A 25,849-nucleotide genomic window follows, 5' to 3' on the forward strand; every position below is an offset into this window, starting at 1 on the left:
GTAAAACGCGGCAAAAAAATGCATGCCGTAGATGTGGTTTTTTTGGGACCAAAAAGGTGCATCTTTGTGGTCACTACAGTGTGCACATAACATTAGTTACATATTGGCTGAACAAATAATGTTCCAAATCGGATGAAAGATATGATACTAATGCTTCTTCGGATGACTCATTGCAGGGATACAAGTAACATATGCTTACTGAGCAATAATACAACCATTAACCAAAAACAGGCGAAAGCTATAAAACAATCCCCCTGGCAACAAATATTTGGTGGTGATCAGACAACGGCCCTTTCATTTAGGTAGCCAATCTGCAAAGCTAAATGGATTTGCAAATGGGGTCTATTGATTTTTATGAGAGGTAGAGATACAATTGTCCGCAGCTGCAAAACAGATGCAAATTTACAGTATTATCCATCCTATGCTTTTTCTGAAAACACCTAAATCATAAAAGGCCCTATCTAGACTACGCACATCCTGTGTAGGAGGTCACAACGGCTCATAGTGCCAAGTATTTAACATAAGGCACCGCCTAAAAACTAAAAAGGAACATACCTCAAATATTATCTTTGCTCTTTTTTTTGTTTTCGATACAGGCATTATATTCATGTAGTAAGAGGTTATATTTTGGAAACAAGTCTGTTCTAGCTCCAAAAGGAAGGAATGGGTGCCAGATCCAAAAATATCACTCATAGGCTGTGCCCTTTTTCAAACAAACATCTGAAATTCCACATTCCACTGACACCAGGGAAGGGCAGAGCGGAGTTTACCCAATAACTTATCATTTCATGGTTAGGAAACTTCCACTCCCTGAGATTTGTGATGAAATACAAGAAATGTTTTAGTAACGAGTAATACATCTGTTCACGGGGTCGACTCCTAAAATACCATGAGGGTGCTAATCAGTTACGCTGCTAAGAGGGCCCTTGGCATTGTAAGCATTCCTGACACACAGCCTACTGCTCTTTTAAAAAAGAAAAAAAAAAAAAAAGAAGCCTGGGTGTGAGATGACGAAATGCAATTCCTGCCTGGGGAACGCCGACAAGAAACACACTAAAACAAAGCGTCAATACCAGAACTATATCCCCACTTCACGCTAGCGACAAAAAGCACAGAGTGCCAGTCACCACGACACACTGGCACAGGCTAATCAGTCTCACTTACATAGCAGAACTGTAATGGCATACTTAGTCGCGCCACCCACAGCCATTTAATGACGGGGAATTTGAAAACCAATTGGCAGTGGTTTATTGCTCTGCTGTGACAGGCCGACACTATGCACAGAACGATCATTCTTTATACTTTAGCTAACATCATCACGTTGATTTATTTTAGGTATGCTTAAAAGTCCTCAGTTCTGACAAAGGAGATTTTATCGGGCGAGTGCCAGCCTGTATAACTGAGCCAAAAGTAAAAAATGAGCACTCTTATAAGGTCTAAGCCACACGGCATTAAAATCGGTGTGAGTGGAGTGCGATAAAACACCGCATTCCACTCGGACCAATATTAGCCTGTGTGTCAGCACCCATGAGCGATTATTTTCTCAGCCCTAATTGGACCGAGAAAACAATCGCAGCATGCTGCGGCTAATGCGAGACTCTTTCTATCGCACCCATTCAAGTCTATGGGTCGAGGGGAGGGGGGGGGGGGAAGAAAAAAAAAGAAATAAAAATCGCACTGCACTCGCAGCACACCGGTGTATCGTAAGTGCAGGGCGAGAATGGCAATAGCCGGCTATGGAGAAGAGAGGGAGATAAATCCCTCCCTCCCCTCCTCAGAACCTGCCCGCCCCCTGCAGCTGAGGTCCGCTCGCACGGTCGGACCTCAGTCGCAGGGACACTCGCATGACACTCGGTTCTGCTGTAGTGCCAGCGTGAGCAGAGTGTCGTGCGAGGGGATCGCAGTAATCCCCACGTGGCCCCGGCCTAATTAGTCATATTCTGATCAGAAGCCAAGTGTGCACAGTAGAGATGAGCGGACCCATGGAAGTTCGGGTTTGCCGGGTTCAGCTGGACTTTAGATTTTCTACAACTATGCTGCAATGCATGGTGTATCTCCTTTGTTTTTTTTTTGTATTATTTGGACCAGCACTCCTCCCATTTGGCACAGGTGTTTTTAATAAGCAGGAGACTGCAAGAGGGGTCTGCTTTTTTTTTGCGCTTAGTTCACATACTAGGAGCTGGTGGAAGGTGAGTTATTTAGCTCCTTTCACAGGGCGTTTGTGCTGTGTGGCGGTTTTGTGTCTGTGGAGCGGTGTGGCCTGGACTTGGGGACTCCGCCTTGCAGTATGGGCGCTGTGAGGCACCAGGTCACCTGCCCTGCTGGTGCATTGTTGCTGCGGCAGTGGTTGGTGCACGGTGCCGTATCTTTAAGGCATCAAAGTTAGGGACCCACTCAGAGGTTCATCTTGACGTGGCAGGGGGCTTCATACAGTCTGATCAGAATGTTTAGCCAAGAACCTCATGTTCAGATGCATAAATTTTTGCCCAGTGGCATTAGAACACCTTATGAGTTTTGGATATGTGGTCCTTATCTTTTTCTACAACTATGTTGGACTTTATCTACGTTTGGGACCCAGTCTTGACCTGAAGTTGATCCCGGAGCCCAAACCCCATTGGGAGGTTTTGTTTTTTGTTTGTTTTTTTTTTTTTTAATTGTACACACTACATATGAAAACTTTACCCCCACTTAGAGCAACTCCTAATTGGCCAAATACTGAGCGTACCCAGGCACCCAGATGCTCGATCAAGTGGTTAGCATACCTACAACACCCAAGTTTTGACACTAATTGATTTATTTTTATTTTAAAGTTAGTGTTCGTACAAAACCTGAACTTTACAGTTGGGGTTCGCTCATCTCTAGAGCGTAGTTTATCTATAATGATGAGTGAACTTGCTCACCACTACTCAATGATCCAGCATCGGGGTGCTCAGGTACGCTCGGCACTTGGCCAAGTATCACAGGTGATTGGATGGGACATCTGTGAATGATCCGACACATTGATCAGTCTCCCTTCAATGAGTGATGGGGCTGGCACCCCGGTGAGAGCCACTTGCAGTCTCTGAATGTTTTACTCCAGAGAGAGCTAATGTGTTCAAATTGTGTGTGAAAAAAAGAAGCAGACAGCCCTCCCTCCCCCCGGAAATGCCCTGTTTATGGCTGGCTGTATGTTGGCTAAGAGCCGAACTGGTCAATATTTGACTTCTCTAATACTCGTTACTCTCGAGCAGAGAGCATAAAAACTTGCTCGACTCGAGTAAACAGGACTGGAGCACTTTAGTAATCGCTCATCATTATCTACTGACTTCATAGTGAAGTCTCTCAAATATGTTGTTACATTTTAAAACTTTTCAAAATTTGTTCCAACATTTTATAAGAAATGATGGAGACATGACCTGATGACAAGCAGAGGTCTCTATCTGGTGCTTTGCCAAGGATTTTCTGCAGCTCCTAGCTTCTCTGGAACATCTATAGCCTAAAGCAAAATATTTCCTACACATTCAGTGCTCACCTCCTGAGCTTGGGATCGCGGTGACGTACAGCTTCCATTCACCTCTGACTTGTGCCTGTGTTTGTGTAACCTGCCGGGCAGGGGCGTTGGTGAGATTCAGACACTAAGTCCAAACAATTTGCAATCAGGAAGGAAAGATTGCAAAAACTTAGTATGTTTGGTTTCTGTGGTGTTCTGCTTTATGAATACATTTTTACATCACGTTGTCTTATCCCAGGTTATACAAAAAGATGATCCAGACATACTTTAGATAACGGTATGCTCAGGAGCATATACATGTGCACTGTAACTGTATTTATCTATACACTTTGTTACTGTAGCAATAGAGCAGCCATTAAGCTCTAAAACGAAGATTCTGATACCAGGCCAGAGAGCTGGTGATAGCACCAGCCTAGGCTCAGTCACGTTATAATAAAGGAAGCCTGTGATAAGATGCTAACATTTCTGACATGATTACACCCTTTCAGTATCCGAATAGTCAAACGATGCTCTATCACCAAGTCAATCTGACAAACATCTACGTTGGTAGAGCTGAACACAGACAACTGTAAAAGGCCCCTTTACACACTGCAACATCGCAAACGACATCGCTGTAACGTCACCGGTTTTGTGACGTAATAGCGACCTCTCCCAGCGACATTGCAGTGTGTGACACGCATCAGCGACCTGGCCCCTGCTGTGAAGTTGCTGATCGCTACAAATCGTTCAGGACCATTCTTTGGTCCTTTGTTTCCCGCTGTGCAGCAAAGTCTCAGTGTGTAAAGGGGACTTAAATGTGCAGGCAGCAGGAGCCGGCTTCTGCGGACACTGGTAACCACGGTAAACATCGGGTAACCAAGAAGCCCTGTCCTTGGTTACCCGATATTTACCTTTGTTACCAGCCTCCGCCGCTCTCACTGTCAGTGCCGGCTCCTGCTCCTTGCACGTGTAGCAGAGTACACATCGGGTAATTAACCCCATGTGTGCTGTAACTAGGAGAGCAGGGAGCCAGCGCTAAGCAGTGTGCGCTGCTCTCTGCATGTGTAGCTGCGTGCGCTGGTAACCAAGGTAAATATCGTGTTGGTTACCCGATATTTACCTTAGTTACCAAGCGCAGCATCGCTTCAGTGAGTCGCTGCTGGCTGGGGGCTGGTCACTGGGTTGCTTGTGGACAGCTCACCAGCAACCCGTGTAGCGATGCTCCAGCGATCCCTGCCAGGTCAGGTTGCTGGTGGGATCGCTGGAGCGTCTGACTGTGTGACCTCTCACCAGCAACCTCCTAGCAACTTACCAGCGATCCCTATCAGGTTGTATCGTTGTTGGGATCGCTGGTAAGTTGTTTAGTGTGACGGTACCTTTAAAGAATACATAGCTTGTAAATAGTTTTATGTCACCATAGCCAAAGAACATGGGACCCAACTCTCAGAGGGTGGCTGTTTACAAACCACATTTAGAAATTAAGGAAAACCCAATGGCAGAGGATTATCTTCTGTCATATACATCCATTGTGTACCATGTGCAGGTGAGCCTAGTTATTACAATTTCTGTTGTGGAAGAGAGCAGGGCAGTTGAGCTCTGCTGAAAACCAGCTAACAATGATGTATAAAAAAAAGGCAGCTGTACAGATAAAGATAAAATTAGACTGGCAGAGATGTGTACAGAAGAATAGAACGAATGTAATTCTGAAGGCCCAGTCACACACCACGACTTACCAGCGATCCTGAAAACGATGCGACCTAATAGGGATTGCAGGTAAGTCGCTGGGAGGTCGCAGGTGAGATGTCACACAGTCAGATCTTACCAGCGATGCAGGAACAATACAGGTCGCAGTAGCGACCTGTATAACGATCTCCGCAGTCACTGTGACCCTGTCACACAGTGTCAAACACAGAGATGTGTCCTGCCCAGCAGGACATCGCCTTTGAAGAAAATGGCCTGACCATTCTGCAAGGACTAGAGATCTCACAGCAGGGGCCTGATCGCTGGTAGATGTCACACATAACAAGATCGCTAACGGGATCGCTACTGCGTCACAGAAACCGTGACTCAGCTGCGATCTCGCTAGCGATCTCGTTATGTGTGACGGTTAGGCTACATGCGCACGCGGCATCTATTTGTGTTCACAAACTGCAGCCAAAACGGCACCTTGTCAGAGAGCCTGGAAATGTCCCAAAAAATGTTTGTAATTATAGGTGCCTTTGTGCTGCATTTTCGGTGCGTTTTTCACACCCTGCGTTTTTGCTACGTTTTTGTGACAAATGTTGACAAAAACGCAAGTAGAATGAACATGCTGCATTTTTTTGTCACAAACTTTTGCCAAATAAAACGCTGACAAAAACTGCAACGTGCGCATGACAAATCTGACTTCTCATAGACTTTGCTGGGAAGTCAAATGTCAGAAAGTTCTGACAACAAAACTGCAGCCAAAAACGCAGCGTGCGCATGTAGCCTTAGATTAGCTTGATAAAATGTCATTTGTGGTGGATGGAGCTGAGCCATCAACACAGGAGAGGGAGCAGTGTGAGAATTTCGCTCACATAAGCGTATAACACGGACAGGTGCTATCCGATGTTTCTTCTGATAGTCCTTGCACCAATTTTATTCTACGGCCGAGTGCCAATTAGCGTACTTTTTCTCATGTCGTATCGGCATGAGGAAAAATAAGCAGCATGTGATTGGCAGTGTATATCTAATCACGCACACCCATTCAAGTCCATGGGTGTGAACCATCAGACTGCACTCGGATGTCATCTGAGTGCAGTCCAATTTACACAAACACAGACAATGGAGAAATTATGTTCTCCAACTTCTCATCTGTGCTCCGAGAGCGAGAGAACTGGATCACTGTAAATAACACTTGGCTCAGTCTCTGATCATAATTGGGCCGATTCTCTCGCATGAGAGAACATACGCTCGTGTGACTCCAGGCTGAGGCTGGATGAATAGAGGGCAGAGAGGGGAGAAAAAAAAACAAGTGTTACGAAAAGAATGTTATGATGAGCTTAGTCTATGTATTAATAAGTAATTTACTATACTTTGTGAAAACTAATGCTACTGTGGGAATAATTCACACAATTACAGCTAAGAAACCTTTTATACAGTTTTCATTAAAACATAAAAAAAAATGTTCCATTTTGCTTCTGCAGAGTGTCTGTTTTTAGTACTTCAATGATTTCAAAAGAGATACAAATCTATCAAATAGTCTCTAAAGGCCCAGTCACACACAGAGATAAATCTTTGGCAGATCTGTGGTTGCAGTGAAATCATGGACATATTGTTGCATTTGTACACAGCCACAAACCTGGCACTGATTGTCCACAATTTCACTGCAACCACAGATCTGCCGCAGATTTATCTGTGTCTGAGACAGGGCCTTAAGGCTGGGGCCACATGAGCACTACTGCAAGTGCATCGCATGACACTCTGCTACCGCTCTGCTGGAGTGTAAGCAGAGTGTCATGCCACTGTTATCCGATCACAGCACAGCTGCACAGAAGAGGGAGGGATTAATCTCCCCATCTCCTCCATTGTCAGCTGATGGGTATATAGCACAGCACTCCACTGTAATGCAAGTGCAATGCGATGCGATGTTTCTCTCACACCCATAGACTTCTATAGGTGCGAGAGAAAACTAAATCGGATTCCACCTGCAGCATTCTGCAATTCTTTTCTCGGTCTGATTAGGGCGGAGAGGGAAAAAAAAAAAAACACTCATGGGAGTAACATTGGTCCGAGTGGAATGTGATTTTTTTACTTCGCCGTGTGTCCTTAGCCCAACAGCTCTCCTCCCTTCTCTCAGTATTAAGGCTAGGTTCACATTTCCGTTGTTTTGCATCAGTCACATGCGTTGCTTGACGCATGTGACTGATGTGTTGTACAACGGATGACAAAACAGAAATCATTGTCGGACTCTGTTGTGTGCGGGGGCGGAGCGCGAGGGGGCGCAGCCGAGCGGGGGCCGTGGCGCTGAGGACGTCAGTGCCGCGGGGACTGCAGGGCTGGGGACAAGTGAGTGTGTGCGAGTGTGTACACATGCGGAGTGCGGGAGGGGGCGGAGCCGAGTGGGGAAGTGTGGCCTCCTTGCACACGTATCCAGGGTAAATATCGGGTAACTAAAAGCAAAGCACTTTTTGCTTGGTTACCCGATATTTATCTTGGATACCAGCATACACTGCTTAGCGCTGGCTCCCTGCACATGTAACCAGTGTAAATATCGGGTAACTAACCAAAGTGCATTGCTTGGTTACCCGATGTGTATCCTGGTTAAAAATATTTTGCAGGATACCGTAATTCCTCAAGGCGACGGATTGTGACTGATGCAAAACAACGGAAATGTGAACCTAGCCCTAAAATAGAGAGAGGGGAGGGGAGAGGGATGTACACAAAACAACCAACTTGTGGAGAGGGAAAAAATCTTTGCAGTCCAAATGATGGTAGAGAAAACAGGCCACAGTAAAGGAGGAAAGCACATGAAGAAATAAGGGCAGCATGAGCTGAAGAAGACAGCGGAGCTCTGGATACAGTCCTTACACCCAGCCTATATGACAGAGGCAGCCACACAAGAGAAATACATAAAACTTGCATCAAGCTGCAAACAGCAAATCAGGGGGGTTTACATATGAAATGAGGAAGAAGACTGGAGACAAACATACAATTTTATAGACCTAAAAAAAAAATAATCCATGTCAAAGGTATCTATAGCCAAGAGGCACAGGGTTATTGTACGTTACACACAGTAAAAACAGAACAACTTTATCATCTAAGCAAATACCATTCAAACACATACACTAGAGCCTTGACTACGTTTATGGCAATGGCTTATCCACTTTGCATTTAGGATAAGGCTCATAGTAAATGGTCGCTTGCCTTACAAGTATTACATGTAATATAGTTTCAGTTTAGATCACTCTGGTTCTTGTGTTCAGCCGAGAAAACAAGGGACTAAAAAGGTTTGGTTCTCAGCTGAAATTACTGTACATTTCACATTTCTTGGAATCAAGGGGATTTCATAGATTGTAGCCTGTGAGCGGAGCCCGCACTCCTCTTCCTCTGTTGCATGGTGTTATTTTGTGATGTCTGATATTTTCTGTATATGCCCCCTGTGAATTGTAAAGTGCTGCAGAATGTTGGCACTTTATAAATAATCTATAAATAATAAGTAATCTATAAAAGTCGCAATTTAACAGTAAATGAAAGGTTTTATACAATAAGGCAAAGTATGGACCCAGAAGCAGCGCGGGTCTCCTGATCTGAGCTCAATAGCCTCATTTCTGCCTATAAAATGGTCCAGTTTGGGTCAGAAGACCTCCAGCCATTGTGACCTATACTCACCATGTAACATGAATGTAGCAACTACGGTACGATCACCTTTCATCTGGGTAGGAGATAAATACTAAAATGGTATGTTCCCATCTGCTGGGACCCCCAGGGATCAAAGGACAACTTGGGTGTTTTTATAGCATGGACAGAAGGTTGATCATGTTCAAACACCTGTTATCCATAGTTTGGGCACGAACAAGGGACCAAGGACACCCATTGTTCCAGTCAGAGGAGGCCCCAGCGGTTTGACCTCCATAGATTAAAGGGAACCTGTCAGGTCTCATATGCATTCTGAGCTATAGGCTATGTGCGCACAGTGCGTTTTTCGGGTGTGTTTTTGGCCTCAAAACTGCAGGACTTTGCTTCCCCAGCAAAGTCTGAGTTTTCATTTTTGCTGTCCGCACACATCTGTTTTTTTTCAGCTGCGTTTTTGTGGTGCCACAAAAACGCAGCATGTCAATTATTCCCGCGTTTTTCACTGCGCTTTTCATCCATTGAGTTCAATGGGATGTTGAAAGACGCAATGAGAAACGCAAATAGCTGCGTTTTGGTGCGTTTCTAAGACCAAAAACGCAGCTATAAACGCAGGAGGTGGGTAGTAAAGTGACGTGTACAGGAAGAGGATTCCTTCTGTCAGTATATACAGAAGCGTGAATCCTCCCGGTACCGTCACCGCCGCTTCCACCTCCGGTCCTGTGCATGTATGCTGCCGTGCGGCGCCATGTACAGGCAGGAGGTGGAAGCGGCTGCGAAAACACAAGTTAACAGTAGAAAAAAAAAAAAAAAAAAAAAGTTATACTCACCTGTCTGCAGACTCCCGGTGCCATGCCCGTTCCCATCTCCTCTCACGGTATCGCCACCCCCGCTCCGGCTGTGTGCAGACGGCCGGGAAACCTCCGATGGATGCAGGACCTGGCGATGGATCACCTGATGCAGTCACCTGACGCATCAGGTGATCGTAAGTATCGCGGTGACGCGGGCGCCCGGCCGGTATCAGCGGATGCGTCAGGAGACTTCATCCCTGAATACCGGCAGCTGCTGCAGCGGTCGGACGGGATCAGACTCCCGCCCCATCGCTCCAGGAGCTGCCGGTAATCAGCACATAAGTGAGTATTATTTTTTTTATTTTTTTTTTGCACCGATGCATCAGCTGATTGTATAAACGGCTTTTATACAATCAGCTGATGTGTGATGGGATTCAGGCACTTGATCCTGACACATCATCTGATCGCTTTGTCTTCCAGCAAACCTATCAGATGATATTAGATCCGGATTGGACGGCGCGGGACCCTGACCCAGGATTACTGCGGAGGGGGAGTTATTTCAATAAAGATGGAGTCACTAATTGTGTTGTGTTTTATTTCTAATAAAAATATTTTTCTGTGTGTTGTGTTTTTTTTTTTTATCTTTACTAGAAATTCATGGTGGCCATGTCTAATATTGGCGTGACACCATGAATTTCGGGCTTAGGGCCAGCTATACAGCTAGCCCTAACCCCATTATTACCCGGCGAGCCACCCGGCATCAGGGCAGCTGGAAGAGTTGGATACAGCGCCAGAAGATGGCGCTTCTATGAAAGCGCCATTTTCTGGGGTGGCTGCGGGACTGCAATTCACAGCGGGGGTGCCCAGAAAGCATGGGCACCCTGCACTGTGGATTCCAATCCCCAGCTGCCTAGTTGTACCCGGCTGGAGTCAAAAATTGGGCGAAGCTCACGTCATTTTTCTTTTTTTAAATTATTTCATGAAATTCATGAAATAATTTAAAAAAAAAAAAAAGGGCTTCCCTATATTTTTGGTTCCCAGCCGGGTACAAATAGGCAGCTGGGGGTTGGGGGCAGCCCGTACCAGCCTGCTGTACCCGGCTAGCATACAAAAATATGGCGAAGCCCACGTCATTTTTTTTTGTTTGGGGGGGCAAAGAAATCCTGCATACAGTCCTGGAAGGAGGATGCTGAGCCTTGTAGTTCGACAGCTGCTGTCTGCTCTCCTGCATACACTATTGGATGGAGTATGCTGAGCCTTGTAGTTCTGCTCCCCCTGACTCTCCCTCAAGCATACAGTCCTGGATGGAGCATGCTGAGCCTTGTAGTTCTGCAGCTGCTGTCTGCTCTCCTGCATACACTATTGGATGGAGTATGCTGAGCCTTATAGTTCTGCAGCTGTCTGCTCTTCTGCATACACTAGTGGAGAATGAAGAACAGATTGAAGAAGGAAATGACATCAGACCTTTTTTTTTTTTGTTCACTGATAAAAAACGCATAAGGACGCAGTGAGCAAAAACGCAGCAAAACGCAGCAAAAAAACGCACCAAATCGCGGCAAAACGCGTGCGTTTTTTGCCGCGTTTTTTCGACGCAGGTGCGTTTTTAGCGGCCAAAAAAGCAGCGTCAAAAAACGCAGTGTGCGCACATAGCCATAGGCAGTGTGTTGTGTGGCCTAATACCTCCTTCCTACCCATCCCTGTGTTGTAATATTGTGGAATATGAAAGTAATTAAACGTTTTATTACTTACATATTCCCTATGTAAATGTGCAGGGGCTCTAGCCCCATGGGCGTCACATCGCCCTGTGGGCGTTTGCATGAATTCCATGGTATCCAGACCCTGTGGGCGTGATACCATGGACTTACATGTGTGATGTCACCATCAGCGTCCTCAAATCCCGCACATGCGCACTTACCATTCCCGCAGCAGTAATCAGGGTGCTCGCTTCTCTGCTTCAGATGCACTGTGTGCATCTGTGCAGGAGTCTTCTGAGCATGCACAGAGCACATCTGAAGGAGTAAAGCGAGCACCCTAATGACGCGGGAATGGTAAGTGCGCACGCGCCGGATCTGAAGACGCTGATTGTGACATCGCACATGTAAATCCATGGTATCACACCCACAAGGAGGGGCGGGCTGGCAAGGAGGAGGGGAGGGATTTATCTCTCTCTCTCCTCCGTAGCTGGCTATTGCGATTCTCGCTCTGCACTCGCGGGTACACCGCTGTACCGCGAGTGCAGTGCGATCTTTCTCTCGCCCCATAGACTTGAATGGGTGCGAGAGAAAAAGAGTCTCGTATTGCAATCACAGCATGCTCATGGGTGCTAGGACATAGGCTAATATTGGTACGAGTGGAATGCGATGTTTTTTTTGCACTCCACTCGCACCATTTTTCTCGCCGTGTGTCTAAAGCAGGCGTTACACGCTGCGACATCGCCCGAGCAATCTCGTTGGGGTCACGGAATTTGTGACGCACATCCGGTCGCTTTAGCGATATCTTTGCGTGTGACACCTATGAGCGATTTTGAATCGTCGCAAAAACGTTCAAAATGGCTCAGTGACATGGGGGTCCATTCTCATATCGCTGCTGATCGGTGTACGAAGTAGTTCGTCGCTCCTGCGGCAGCACACATCGCTATGTGTGACACCGCAGGAACGAGGAACCTCACCTTACCTGCGCCCGCCGGCAATGAGGAAGGAAGGAGGTGGGCGGGATGTTAAGTCCCGCTCATCTCTGCCCCTCCGCTTCTATTGGGCGGCTGTTCAGTGACGCTGCTGTGACGCTGATGCTGTTCGCCCCCTTAGAAAGGAGGCGGTTCGCCGCTCACAGCGACGTCGCTAGGCAAGTAAGTAGTGTGAAGGGTTCGCGCGATGTTGTGTGCCGCGGGCAGCGATTTGCCAGTGTCGCACAACCAATGGGGGCGGGAACGCACGCTAGCGATATCGGTCACGATATCGCAGCGTGTAAAGCGGCCTTTAGGCTTTAGGCCACGCAACACCCTGCTTATAGCTCAGAATGCATATGGGACCTGACCGGTTCCTTTTAAACATTAGAAACGAGGGGTCAGTTAATAAAATACTTTAAATTGGAAGACCCCCTTTAAGGCCTTGTGGCCACGCTGCGTTTATTGCCGCGTTTTTGGGGTGCAGTGTTGCTCTCAAAACTGCATGCATTACCTTCCCCAGCAAAGTCTATGAGATTTTAGTTTTTCTGTCCACACGTTGAAGTTTTTTTTTTGGCTGGTTCTTTGTGGTGACCACAAAGATGCAGCATGTCAATTCTTTGTGCGTTTTTGAGCCCTTCCAGTTAATAAATTTGACTTAAACGCACTGGGCAAAAACATTGTTAAAAAAATGCAAAAAATACATGCCAAGGGTGCGTTTATTTGGGACCAAAAATGTGCATCTTTGTGGTCACCACAAAGAAGCATTGTGTGCACGTAGCCCAAGGCCCTGTGCACATGTGCGGTTTTGCTGTATGAATTGCTGCAGAAAATGTTCAGAACCTTTCTTCTGCAGTCCTTCCCCAGCAAAACCTATAGTAAAAAAAACAAAAATGATGTGCACGCACAGTTTTTTTTCCCCCTACAGGTTTTGCTGCAGAATTTATGCAGCAAAAAGAATGAGCATGTCACTTCTTTATAGCAGGTACTTCCGGTTTTTGCCATAGATAATGGTAAAAAAACACGGATGCAGTATTTTGCCAGAGGGTGTGGATTTTTCTTAATAAAAGTCCATTTTCTAGTGCGCACAGGGCCTTACAGAGTCCGTCCATTTCTTTAATCCACACAACTAATCACTGCAAAATAAAACATAATAAAATAATAAATATTTAGTAAAACCAGTAAATGGCTACGCCATGTGAATGGACTCTAAGGCTGCGTGCCCACGATCACGTTTTGGATGCAGCAAGCTTCAGCTGTGTCCAAAACGCTGCGGTGTACAGTACAAGCACAGAGGATGGGATTTCTTGAATTCCCGTGCCCACTGTGCTTGTTTTTTTCGCAGCAAACACTGACCTGCGGAGCAGCTTTCCAGACCGCAGCATGTCAATTGTTTGCTGCGGAATCACATGCGTCCTCCGTACGGAGGACACAAGCGAGAAACCGCAGAGCACTGAACCCTGATAGTCGGTACAAGCAGGTCCAGGACGCAGCGAGTCCTGATCGTGGGAACATACCCCAAAACCTACCTGACAGCTAACCTCTGACAAGCTGCATGGATACTAATATTCATAGATGCCAAAGATTCATTCAACAGAAAAAAACATTTTGATAAAACAACATAAAAATTTGGGATAATTATTACACTGAATTGACAGGACAATATAAAATGCTGCACTTGTCTGGATGGAAGCACAGGAAAAAAAGCCTCCTAGTATCTTATAAATAGTGCAATGTTCAACACAGGAACAGGAAAATAACAGGTTACATGCAGCACACGGCGCTCAGCCCGGGGCAGCTGCCGCCTTAGCAACACTCAGAAATCCCATGCAATGGTTGCACTTACCTTCCGCATGCTGCCTGGATACCTGCGGCTGAATGGAGCAGACACAAAGGTTAAGTGACCGCTCCAGAACAATTACTTCCTCCACATACACATCCTTAAAGGGAATCTATCAGTGGATTTACCCTCTATATTCGCATGCAGGTCATAGGAAGCGGAATAAAATGATACCTTGATATCTGCGATCTGATGTGTTATTACAGAGAAATCCATGTTTTCTTAATATATAAGAATAGCTATTAACATCTAAGTTGCAGATACAGATCTAATGAGAATTTGCCTCCAGAGCTTATTTTAAAGTAAAAAGGGGGCTAACAGTGTGAGACATGTAATGACTGACAGTCTGCTCCTCCGTGGTAACACCTCTGCAGCTCTCATAGTGCTGTCCGTTCAGCTGTATTCCTCTCCCCTCACAATGGCTGCTTGTGATCTGGAAGCTGAAGAAATGTTAGTAGTAATGAGGCATTTTCTTATTTTTAAACGGCAAAAATAGAGGAATTTGAATTTATGTTTTTTTTTTATTTTTTACTGTTCTTAATAGTACCTTTTAGGCTATGTTCACACTGCATCTTTCCATAACCACAAAGATGCAGCATTTTTGGCTCCAAAAATACGCACCCACGGCAAAAACGCATAAAAAAAAAAAAAATACATACGTTTTTGACACTTTTTACCACATTTTGCCCAAAGCATTTTTTAAGTAAACTCTTGACTAGAAGGGCTCAAAAATGCTGAAAAAACACAAAAAGAATTGACATGCTGCATCTTGGGTGCATCCTCAAAAATGCAGCCAAAAACAGATGCACTGTGTAGACAGCAATATAGAAATCTCAGACTTTGCTGGGAAAAGGAAATGCATGCATATGGGTGCATCTTCGTGACCTCAAAAATGCACCAAAAAACGCAGTAAAAGATGCAGTGTGTGAACGTAGCCTTAGAGGACTATAACCTGTGACCGTCTGATGGCTTGTGCTATATAGAGCAATTCTTCATATAATGAAAGTACAGTATCCTTTGAAGTCCGGCTACAGGCAGGTTTCAAAGGAGCACTGTAATGACAAGCGTGGAGATCTTCATCAGACCCCCACTGTCAGAGCAACCCATGAGCAACTAACAACAATTTCGTCGCAGACGTCACTCCAGACGTGCCAGTTGTCGCTTAGAATGACTTCCATTAGATATGGAAAATCTGCAGGTAAAAAAGTGTTTTTTCGAGTTTCCACAATGGAATCGCTTGAAAACCACATGTAATCTGTATCAGAAACAAACCAGCTTTATTTAAAGCATTACATACCAACAAAAAAAAAAAAAAGAAAAAAGAAAAATGCAGTGAACGCAAGTAACCTAATTTACATAATACGGGCAGAAATTCTGCAACATCAACAAGTCACCAAAAGCTCATCATGGAACGAATTTTAAAGGCGGGTCCTGTAATGCACAGCCATTACCTGCTGAATATGAAGTGTGTTCACCCTGTGAGCCCGCGTCGTACACCCGCTTCCGACTTGCGCTGTACATGCATGGAGGACGTTATGAAGGGGTTAACAGCTCATTTACATATAAGAAAACCTTGGATTTCTCTGTAATAAGACCTCTGATTGCGGATAGGTATCCCTAATTTCAGCTTCCTATGTCCATTACAGATGTCTTAGGAGGGCTGATCATACTGACAGATTCTCTATATGAACACTGACGATTTCTTTAAACAATATAACAAATAGAGAGTTCCTCTACATTGCATCATATAGATTTATGGCAACAAAAAGGATTATAGTTCCAGATTTAGACGCCACAAACACTGCAGATCACTCCATAAACACAAAAGCCACATTGCTTTCACTTCTCGAGCCACTATGTTGGCCATTACTATGGTCTGTGAATACTAAAAGTTTAGAAATCTCTCTGCACTGATTTGTACAGGTCAATATTTGTCACTAATGGGCCTGAAATCACACAAAAAACAGGGTGATCCCAGAGATTTTTTTCATGATGAAATTATCCTTCATTGTGATCTAATGCGTACCCGCACAATATTATTATTATTTATTTATAGAGCACCATTAATTCCATGGTGCTGTACATGAGAAGGGGTTACATACAGAATACATATACAAGTTACAATAGACTAGTACAGAGGGAAGAGGGCCCTGCTCTTGCGGGCTTACATTCTATAGGATTTGGGGAGGAGACAGTAGGTGGGGTGTAGATTGGGCGGCAGCTCCGCACGGTGGTCGGGCGGCAGCTCCGCACGGTGGTCGGGCGGCAGCTCCGCACGGTGGTCGGGCGGCAGCTCCGCACGGTGGTCGGGCGGCAGCTCCGCACGGTGGTCGGGCGGCAGCTCCGCACGGTGGTCGGGCGGCAGCTCCGCACGGTGGTCGGGCGGCAGCTCCGCACGGTGGTCGGGCGGCAGCTCCGCACGGTGGTCGGGCGGCAGCTCCGCACGGTGGTCGGGCGGCAGCTCCGCACGGTGGTCGAGTTCTACCCCAAAAAAGTCAGATTTTCCATATTTCAGAACACTCATGCAACGTCTGTATAGGGGTGTGGGGGCAAATCTGGCAATTGTCCATGGACCCATCCCCAAAGAGATAATGTACTCCAGCACTGCTGTTCAGTGGAGGCAGCCAACTAGAAAGCAAAAACTACGGTATGGAGTGGAATACTAAGGAGGGCAGGTGGCAGGAGTACAGCGTCACTGTACCACCACCATTCTTTGTATCACCAGATGTAGAGCCACACTTCTGCATCCTATGTCATGGAAAAAGACTATGGCCAGGGCTGCAGCCTCACAAATACTAGCAGAGATGAGAGGCCCTGAGCTTTAAAGTTTGGTGTCTGTACTGAACACAGACATTACAAAAAAATAAAAAATCAGTGTTCGAGTTTGGGTGCTTTTTGTAGGCTGATCACTCGATCGAGCAGCATTGTGCTCGGGTACGCTCTGTGCTCGGTCCAGTGCGAGCCACTTGAAATATTTGAATGGCTCCCATTAGGGTGGGGGTGGGGAGACAAAAAAAAAAAAATACATTGTTGGATATAATTTATTTATATTTGGAAAAATCCCATCCATCCTCCCCCGGAAGGAAGTGTTCTGTTTATGGCTAGCTGTGTGTGGTCAGAGAGCCGAACTGCACAATCAGTGACTTCAATGGGGTTCAGGTCAAGTCCGGGTCCAGAACAAAACTTTTATATAAAGTCTGGCTGAACCTGCAAAACCCGAACTTCCATGGGTTCGCTCATCTCTAAATACTAGTGACTTGACTGTTCCATCACCTCTTCTATAGCAGTGAGATGTGCATAACTATATGTGAAGATTAGTGATGGGCAAATAGTAAATATTCGGGTTCTAATTATTCGTAATGACCCCCAACGTATGATTCCAGTATTCGTCTCGAATAACGAACCTAATGCAAGTCAATGGGGAACCAAAGCATATTTCTTGTCATGTTGAATACTGGAATAATACTCCGTATTCAGTAAGCACAATCCGAATACAAATACCTAAATTACTCTTCGCCCATCAGTAGTGAAGATTGGACGATGTGGAGTGATCATTTGTCCCGCAGCAGCCACTCCTCATCCAGAGTTCGCCAGCAGAAGCCGCAGTCTGTAGGCAGAGGTAAGTGCGGGCGGTCCGTCAGGCTGCCGCTGTCAGGCCGGGTGCAGCCCCTCGAGGTGCTCACACGCTTCAGGAGAGTGAAACGGACAAGGTTTTTTGTGCGTTTTTCAGCGGTTTGTTAACATTTTTTGTTATTTCTTTATTCTGTTTTGGGGCATCCTGAGAGCATTTTTTGTACCATTATTGGGTCGATTTGCAGACTTTTTATTTAAAGGAAATTAAGCAAATATAAAGTTAACAATTGGTGAAGCGAAAACACTCTCAAAATGGGTGTAAAGATAGGTTGTTTTTTCCCCTTCCCACTGACCTCTATGGTAACGTATGGTGCGGCTTCTAAGTGGAAAAAGCCTGAGGAATGGGCCACTTACATCTTAACTGCTTGCTGGTTTTGGAAACCTTCAGTGGTTAAAAAATTCTCAAAAGCCTGAACTTCTACACAGCGAATCTATCTCACATAAAAATTAATAGGAAGGATTTTTTTCCAGTACTTTTTCAGGCAGTTTTTGGAACAGATTAGCTGCAAATAAACTAAAAAATTGCCGTCATGTGAACATACACTAACGTTACAGCCTGCTTTGTGTTTGGTACAGGCAGCATCTGCAGCATAACCCTGTCCCTTATTGTATGCCACCTGTAAACTATACGCCACCCCCTCTGTGCCCTTTTCTCCTGTTCCCCCATCACAGTTCATCTCCTCCCTGCATCTTTGCATCCCCCCAGCTGTAGCCTTATGTCACCCCCTTCCTTGTGTTCATACCTCATCTATTATTTAAAGGGACTGTCCAGAATTAACTTTCAATATCCCAGAGGCTCGCAGAGGTAGAAAATAAACAACTATACCCAGCCTTCCCATATCCAGCACTGCCTGGCCAGCACCCATTTGTTGATGGGCTGCCAAATTTTCACCAGTGTTAAAGGCTATGTCCGCACGTTGCTTTTTACCTGCTTTTTACCTGCTTTTTTGCTGCTTTTTCAACTGCAGCGTTTAATGCCAAAATAGTTGTGTTCTGCTTTTCAAGCAAAGTCTATGGGAATTTGGGTTTCTTGTCCGCACTATGCAGTTCAAACTGCAGCCTTTTTGTTGCAGAACTTTGGTCAAAAACTCAGCTTTGCAGTGCAAAACCCAAATGGCAAAAACAATTGACATGTCAATTGTTTTTGCCATTTGGGTTTTGCACTGCAAAGCTGAGTTTTTGACCAAAGTTCTGCAACAAAAAGGCAGCATTTTGAACTGCATAGTGCGGACAAGAAACCCAAATTCCCATAGACTTTGCTTGAAAAGCAGAACACAACCATTTTGGCATTAAACGCTGCAGTTGAAAAAGCAGCAAAAAAGCAGGTAAAAAGCAACGTGCGGACATAGCCTTAGGCCTAAGCCACACGGCGAGAAAATCAGTGCGAGTGGAGAGCGATAAAACATCGCATTCTACTCGGACCAATTCTAGCCTGTGTGACAGCGCACATGGGCGATTATTTTCTCAGCCCTAATCGGACCGAGAAAACAATCGCAGCATGCTGATGCAATGCGAGACACTCTTCTCTCGCACCCATTCAAGTGAATGGGGCGAGAGAAGAAAAAAAAAAAAAAAAAAAATCACACTGCACTGGTGTACCGCGCGTGCAGAGTGAGAATGGCAATAGTCAGCTACGGAGGAGAGAGGGAGAGAAATCCCTCCCTCCCCTCCTCAGTGCCGGCCCGCCCCCCCGCAGCTGAGGTCCGCTCGCACAGTCAGACCTCAGAAGCAGGAATACTAGCATGACACTCGGCTCCCACTGTGCTGCCAGCGGGAGCCAAGTGTCATGCGAGCATCGCACTAGTGCTCCGTGTGGCCCCGGCCTTAGTATTCCTCTGCACGTTTATAAAAATATATTCCCCTGCGCTTATGCTGCTGTTGCGGCCAGCATCACAACAAGTCTATTTGCATGGTGACTCAGTGGTTAGCACTGCAGTCTTGTGGTGGCTCAGTGGTTAGCACTGCAGTCTTGTGGTGGCTCAGTGGTTAGCACTGCAGTCTTGCAGCGCTGGGGTCCTGAGTTCGAATCCCACCAAGGACAACATCTGCAAGGAGTTTGTATGTTCTCCCCGTGTTTGCGTGGGTTTCCTCTGGGTACTCCGGTTTCCTCCCCACTCCAAAGACATACTGACAGGGAATTTAGATTGTGAGCCCCAATGGGGACAGTGTTCCTGACGTATGTAAAGCGCTGCGGAATAGGTTAGTGCTATATAAAAATAAAGATTTATTTCTTTGGCTAATATTTAATCTCTTATATAGGGGATTTTATGCATAAATCCACAAAGAACCAGCGCTAAATGGGTTTTTTTATATGTTTTTATTAAGAAAATTTTGCTATCCTTGTTCCAAGGCAGAGTATTTAATAGTACACAATACACTAAATATTAAATCCAAGAACCACATATAACAGAAAAAACATAAATTGAAAAAACAAATTGAATAAAACTAAAAATGAAAATAAAAATAAAAATGAAAAATAAAAATAAAAATAAAACAAAAAACCACACAAAAGGTTTTGGTATAAACCCGTTTCCTCAGAGGTGATCCAATATTCACAATAATTTATTTCTAACTCAGCTATCGTAATGCCCCGGCCGGTGGCATATACTTGATTTGGTAAATTATTAGGACTGATAGCACAAAGGTGTACCACACCACCTCTGACTAGTTTGCAAGCCTAATTTGCACACATCAAGCTTTGCAGCGTTACAATTACCCCTAGATGGGGAATTAGCCTCAATAATCTGTTGTAGAAAACAAAATGCCCCTAATCCACAATGTGAAAGCAGTGGGATTTGCCAGCAGATTTTGGTCTGCAGTAAATAGACCGGATTCCTCCGTTAAATAAACTGAAGTCGTTGTGAATGCAGGATTAACCTGTTTGATTTCCAAAGCAACTGCTTGGAGGCAAGTGGCCGTGAACAATACAGGTTGTGGAGGAGATGTCAGGTTACCAACACCCCTCTTAGTTAGAGTCTCTAGACCACTTTACGGTGCCACAATCAGGCGGTCCCGTATTGTCCCAGTTAAACAGCAGCTAGACACAGCCGCTGGAAGCACCGATTGTTTGCTGCAATTAGAATGTAAGATCAGCGGTTTTACTCAACCTCTCCAGCGGGCAGTCCGACCTGTGTCCAGTGTAAGCTGACTGTATCCACGTACCGGAGGAGTTTACTTGGCAAACTGTCACCACACAGGTAAAGCAGACAGTGCAAGGTCCCAATCCACTCCCAATGCGAACAGTGAGTAACCGTAGAGGCACCACTGGAGGATGGTTGCAGGCAAAAATATCAGCGGTAACTTCTCAACCTTTTCAGCAGACAGTCCGGACCGTGTCCTTCAGAGGCTGACTGATACTGCACGGGAGAGAGGTTACTTGACAGAGTATCACCACACAGGTGAGGTAGGCAAAGCAGAGTCTTAATCCGACGCGCGTTTCGGGGGCGTGCACCGGCCCCCTTCCTCAAGGATGACTGGGCTATTGCCTAGAGCGCTATTTATGCGTATATTAAATTACTTGCAATTTACATAAAAGTGAATGGTATTTAGATTCAACCCACATTTTAATCACTACATATATCAATTTGTAAAAAAGCTATTCATAATACCCATAGACCGGAGTACAATGTAGCATAGTATAATATAATATAATATAAAAACTTGTGCAAAGGTTTTTCTGGGAAATCCTATATATAGCCCTACTTATACCATCATATACTGGACAAAATATATATATGTGTACACTATTTTTCAGCAGTTCTAGTTTAGATTTTAAATTTTTAAAAAAAAAAAAAAAAAAATTTAAAATTTTTTTTTTAATTTTAAGAGAACATCATAAATGGTATAAATTTGCTATAATAAATCTCTTATATTCGACACAAACTTGGACCAATGAAACACTAATTTTGAGGTAGGTTACACATATATATATTTATCCATATCCATTACATCCATATATGGTCATCCTTGGAACAAGGATAGCAAAATTTTCTTAATAAAAACATATAAAAAAACCCATTTAGCGCTGGTTCTTTGTGGATTTATGCATAAAATCCCCTATATAACTTATTAAAACCTGGCAGAGTAAAGGGGTCTCTCTGCCATTAGAACCAAGCTGCAAGAATTAAGCAGGTTTTTTCGGGGTTAAGCGCTGCCAATTGCCTGCAGGCATTTTTATAATATTTAATCTCTCCTGCTTCCCTGATTAGTACAAAACTAAACTTGTCGGGAGCATTCGAGAGCCTCATCTAATGGACTGGATGTAAAGAGGGTACGGTAATTAATGAGAGGCTTCATCAATTACCACCACTCACCCCCATGTATACAGGGACCAGTCCAGCCTCAGATCTCTGAATGCAATGAAGAGCATGGGGAGATTGATCCGTTTTCTAAATTGCCAATATCTAGGCAATGTCAAGTTTCTGTCCCACCCCCAAATTCTGCACATCACTGGCGCGTGGAACAGTAGTGATTTTTATCTGGCATTTCAAACACAGGGCAATGCCGAATAATTGCGTTGGCTCCTACTGAGCAATTTGTATTGTATGTTAAATGTGTCTTTATAATATGGCTTTTTTTAACCGTACGCAATTAAAAGCCAAGTTTTAGGTTTATTGCTACCCCCGCTGAGCAACTGGGGGAAAAAAAAAAAAAAAAAGATATATATATTCTTTAAGATTAGAAAGCAAATTATTAATAAAAAAAAAACATTCTGTTTCTGTTTTACTAAAGGCCCAGTCACACGCTACGATATATCGGGCGATATGTCGGCGGGGTCACGGAATTTGTGACGCACATCCGGCATCGTTAGAGATGTCGTACCGTGTGACAGCACCGAACAACTGTTAACGAGCAAAAATACTCACCTTATCGTTGTTCGTTGACATGTCGTTCATTTTCATGTCGGTCCTCCTTTTGCGCGCTGGTTGTTCGTCATTCCTGAGGCAGCACACACCGCTACGTGTGACACCTCGAGAACGACGAATACAGCTTACCTGCGGCCGCCGGCAATGCGGAAGGAAGGAGGTGGGCGGGATGTTACGTCCCGCTCATCTCCGCCCCTCCACTTCTATTGGGCGGCCGCTGTGTGACGTCGCTGTGACGCCGAACGTCCCTCCCCCTTCAGGAAGAGGGCGTTTGCCGCTCACAGCGACGTCGTTAGGGAGGTAAGTGCGTGTGACGGGGGTTAACGACATTGCCAGTGACGCACAAACAGCGGGGGCGATCGCTCATGCGATCATACGATATATCGTACCGTGTGACGCCGCCTTTAGGCTTGTAGTCCAAACCTGTACAATTCTCACTACAAATCCCAGCACGGCTGCACCCGGTGAGCGGCGTGTCTCCTGGGCACAGTATCAGTGCACCCAGAGGCTCAGTTTCAGCTCAATCATCAGCTCATTGTGTAGAGAAATGAAGTTTTCCTGCAGTGTCAGATGAGCTTTGGTATGCAGCACGCTCACACCGCTCCTCTACATAACAAATACCTCTCCTCCACCTCATTTGTTTGAATAACGAGTGAAATGGTATTCTAGGAACGCATTCTCAGCTTGAAGAAGACCAGATCCCACATCTTAGTGGCATCATTTCATGTTTTGCTATAACGGTCGATCTAAGAACCACAATAAAGCAGAAGTAAAACAATTTAGATGATGTGAAAAGCAGAAGACCGACTTTTTTTATGCATATTCTCCTTAGGCGTAGTACCAGTGTTTCTCCGAAAATAAGACAGGGTGTTATTTTTTTCTTCGAAAGATGTGCTGGGGCTTATTTTCAGGGGATTTCTTATAATTTTCCCATGAAAAACAATCCACATTTATTCTTGAAAAAAAATAAATAAATCAACATTTGAATCAAATATAATCATGTCATCACACTCTGGAACATCAGCATTTGTTAATCTCAGTACTGGATCAGATGCACATTTTCTTATCTGATCTGCTATTCTCATGAATCAGTCCTATAGTAGTGGGTACATGTTTTATTTACAAAGGTTTCAATAAACTGCTTAATTTTATTATTCGCTATATACTGCTAAGTTTACCCCCAAAAGAAAGCAGACATCCCCTGAAAGAACCGCACTTACCAGACCCCAAACAATTAGCATTTGAAAGTGAATGGTCTCTCACATACAAATCTGCGTCGCTCTCCGGTCCACCTGCAGTCTACAGTGGTTGGCTCCCCCTGGTGACTGGAAGCAGTATCACTGGCGCAGGGTGGTATTGGTATCTGTTAGTGAGAGCTACAGTGCAATGCATCTGGAACGACAAGAGACCTGACCACGATGCAGATCTCCGCGTGAGAGCCCATCCAGCATCGATACTTGCAAATTTTTATTTATTTATTTTTTATTTTTTTTGGGGGGTGGGTTGTCTGCTTTCTTTTGAGGGGGGGAAGTTGCTTTCTTTGATGAAGAGTCCTGCTGTATTCTTTAACTTTTGCTGCTTAGATACTTCCTTATGGAACCACAACTAAGGTTTATTTTTGGAGTAGGGCTAATATTTTAAGCATACTCCAAAAAGCCCCCAAAATCCTACTAGGGCTTATTTTTGGGGTAGGTCTTATTTTGGTGAAAACAAGGTATATGCAGCCATTTATAGGACAAAAAGTGTCCACATATTTCAGCAGTTTTATTAAATTTAATCCCCAACCTGAAAGGAAAATCCAAAGTATAAATTGACTTTCAATGAAGATCTAAGTTTATAATGAAGATTTCACTATTTGCAAAGCAGAGTCCATAGAATACCCACGGCATCTGTAGTGCCATTTAGCGGTCCGGGGAACATGACCTCATACTCTACTCTTACTAAGCAAAACATAGGTATACACTTGGAAAATATGTAAACAAGTGCAATTACTGGATGTCAAATACACAAAAAAATATCTGGGAAGAGAAAATCAGAGGCAACGTAAAAGGTGCTGCAAAAATCCTAGCTGCATTACTCCAGCACCCACATTACCCTTTCACCTACTTGGATCAGCTAAATAATAGAAACGAGAGGTCAAATCCCCCCAACAACACAGGCATCATTACTATACAGCAGACGCCAGAATACACTATTCAGCCACTGAGATCTTAAAGGGAACCAACCAGAAGGATTTTCATATATAAAGTAAAGCCAGTGCTATACTGGTGCTAGGATGCTGAATGTAAGCATAGCTTTTGTTTTGAGATTGGATGTTTTATTACAGAACTATGTGCAAGTAAAGTTCCAGCAATGCACTGCTATTTGATTGACAGGTGCAACAGGAAGGGAATATATAATATATATATATATATATATATAAATACAGAAAAACAGATATCAGGGGCCGGCTGATATTAGGCAGCATGGGGCAGGTCTCCGCCCGTGATGTCTGATGTAACGTCCCAGAGAGGAGGGGGAGCAGTGATAGCAGCTCCAGCGTTAGACTGAATAACAGGTATTGTCAAGAGAAATTACCTGCACTGGGCATCTCATATTCATAGTTTAGGAGGGCACAGACTCTCTCTCCCTCTCTCTGGACTACCCCTTTAAGAAGGGCTGACATTTTATGCTAACAATGTGACAGTGGATCTTTGCAAAGTTAACCCAAATTTCAAAAAATCCACAACTCTTTTCACATGGAATTCATGCAAATATACACAGGAATTTATGATGCAGCAGCCCATTCATTATTCAGCTGAACGTGAAGTGGTATAAAATGTGATATTTACAGAGGACAGGACAATCTGAACTCCAATGTCTGCCCCTTATGTGGTTGCTGGAGATAAATCCCCTCCAGAGATATCTAGTGGTCACCATCCAGGACACACACCTGTATAATGTGCTGGGCACTCGTGCATCTACCTGACACTACAGATCTCGTACTGATCAACCACCTTGTCTTTTCTTCTGTTACTGCGAGATGTCCAGGCAGCATGCCAGCCTCTACACAGCTCCAGTCTCATAAATGACTAGTGACTAAAATAGACACATAGTATACGCACACGTTACAGAGAAATATTCTAAGTATGGCAAACATGTAAAAGTAACATACAATAATTGCTAGTAAATACAAAGTCACAAAGTAAAAGATCTGGCAGATACAAGTAACACAGGAACGCAGCCAGCAAGGTACTGGACACACGACCTGTAGAGGATCCAGATACAGCTCAGAAT

The 25,849-nt window shown here is 44.6% G+C and overlaps 1 protein-coding gene across 4 annotated transcripts in view; it reads right to left on the minus strand.

Annotated features, from left to right (window-relative positions):
- The window catches only part of MYO1C (myosin IC), a 207,211-nt gene that overhangs the window by 165,327 nt on the left and 16,035 nt on the right, over positions 1-25,849 (minus strand). For 2 of the 4 annotated variants that reach the window (XM_075335323.1, XM_075335324.1), the window contains exon 2: positions 14,082-14,109. The exons of the other annotated variants lie outside the window; for them this stretch is intronic. In XM_075335323.1, the coding sequence (XP_075191438.1) occupies positions 14,082-14,090 (9 nt within the window). In that variant the 5' untranslated portion in view covers positions 14,091-14,109. The remainder of the gene's footprint in view (positions 1-14,081; positions 14,110-25,849) is intronic. 4 annotated transcript variants of the gene reach the window in all.

This window comes from Anomaloglossus baeobatrachus, chromosome 2 (assembly GCF_048569485.1).
Source record: "Anomaloglossus baeobatrachus isolate aAnoBae1 chromosome 2, aAnoBae1.hap1, whole genome shotgun sequence".
In the NCBI taxonomy this organism is placed as follows: domain Eukaryota; kingdom Metazoa; phylum Chordata; class Amphibia; order Anura; family Aromobatidae; genus Anomaloglossus; species Anomaloglossus baeobatrachus.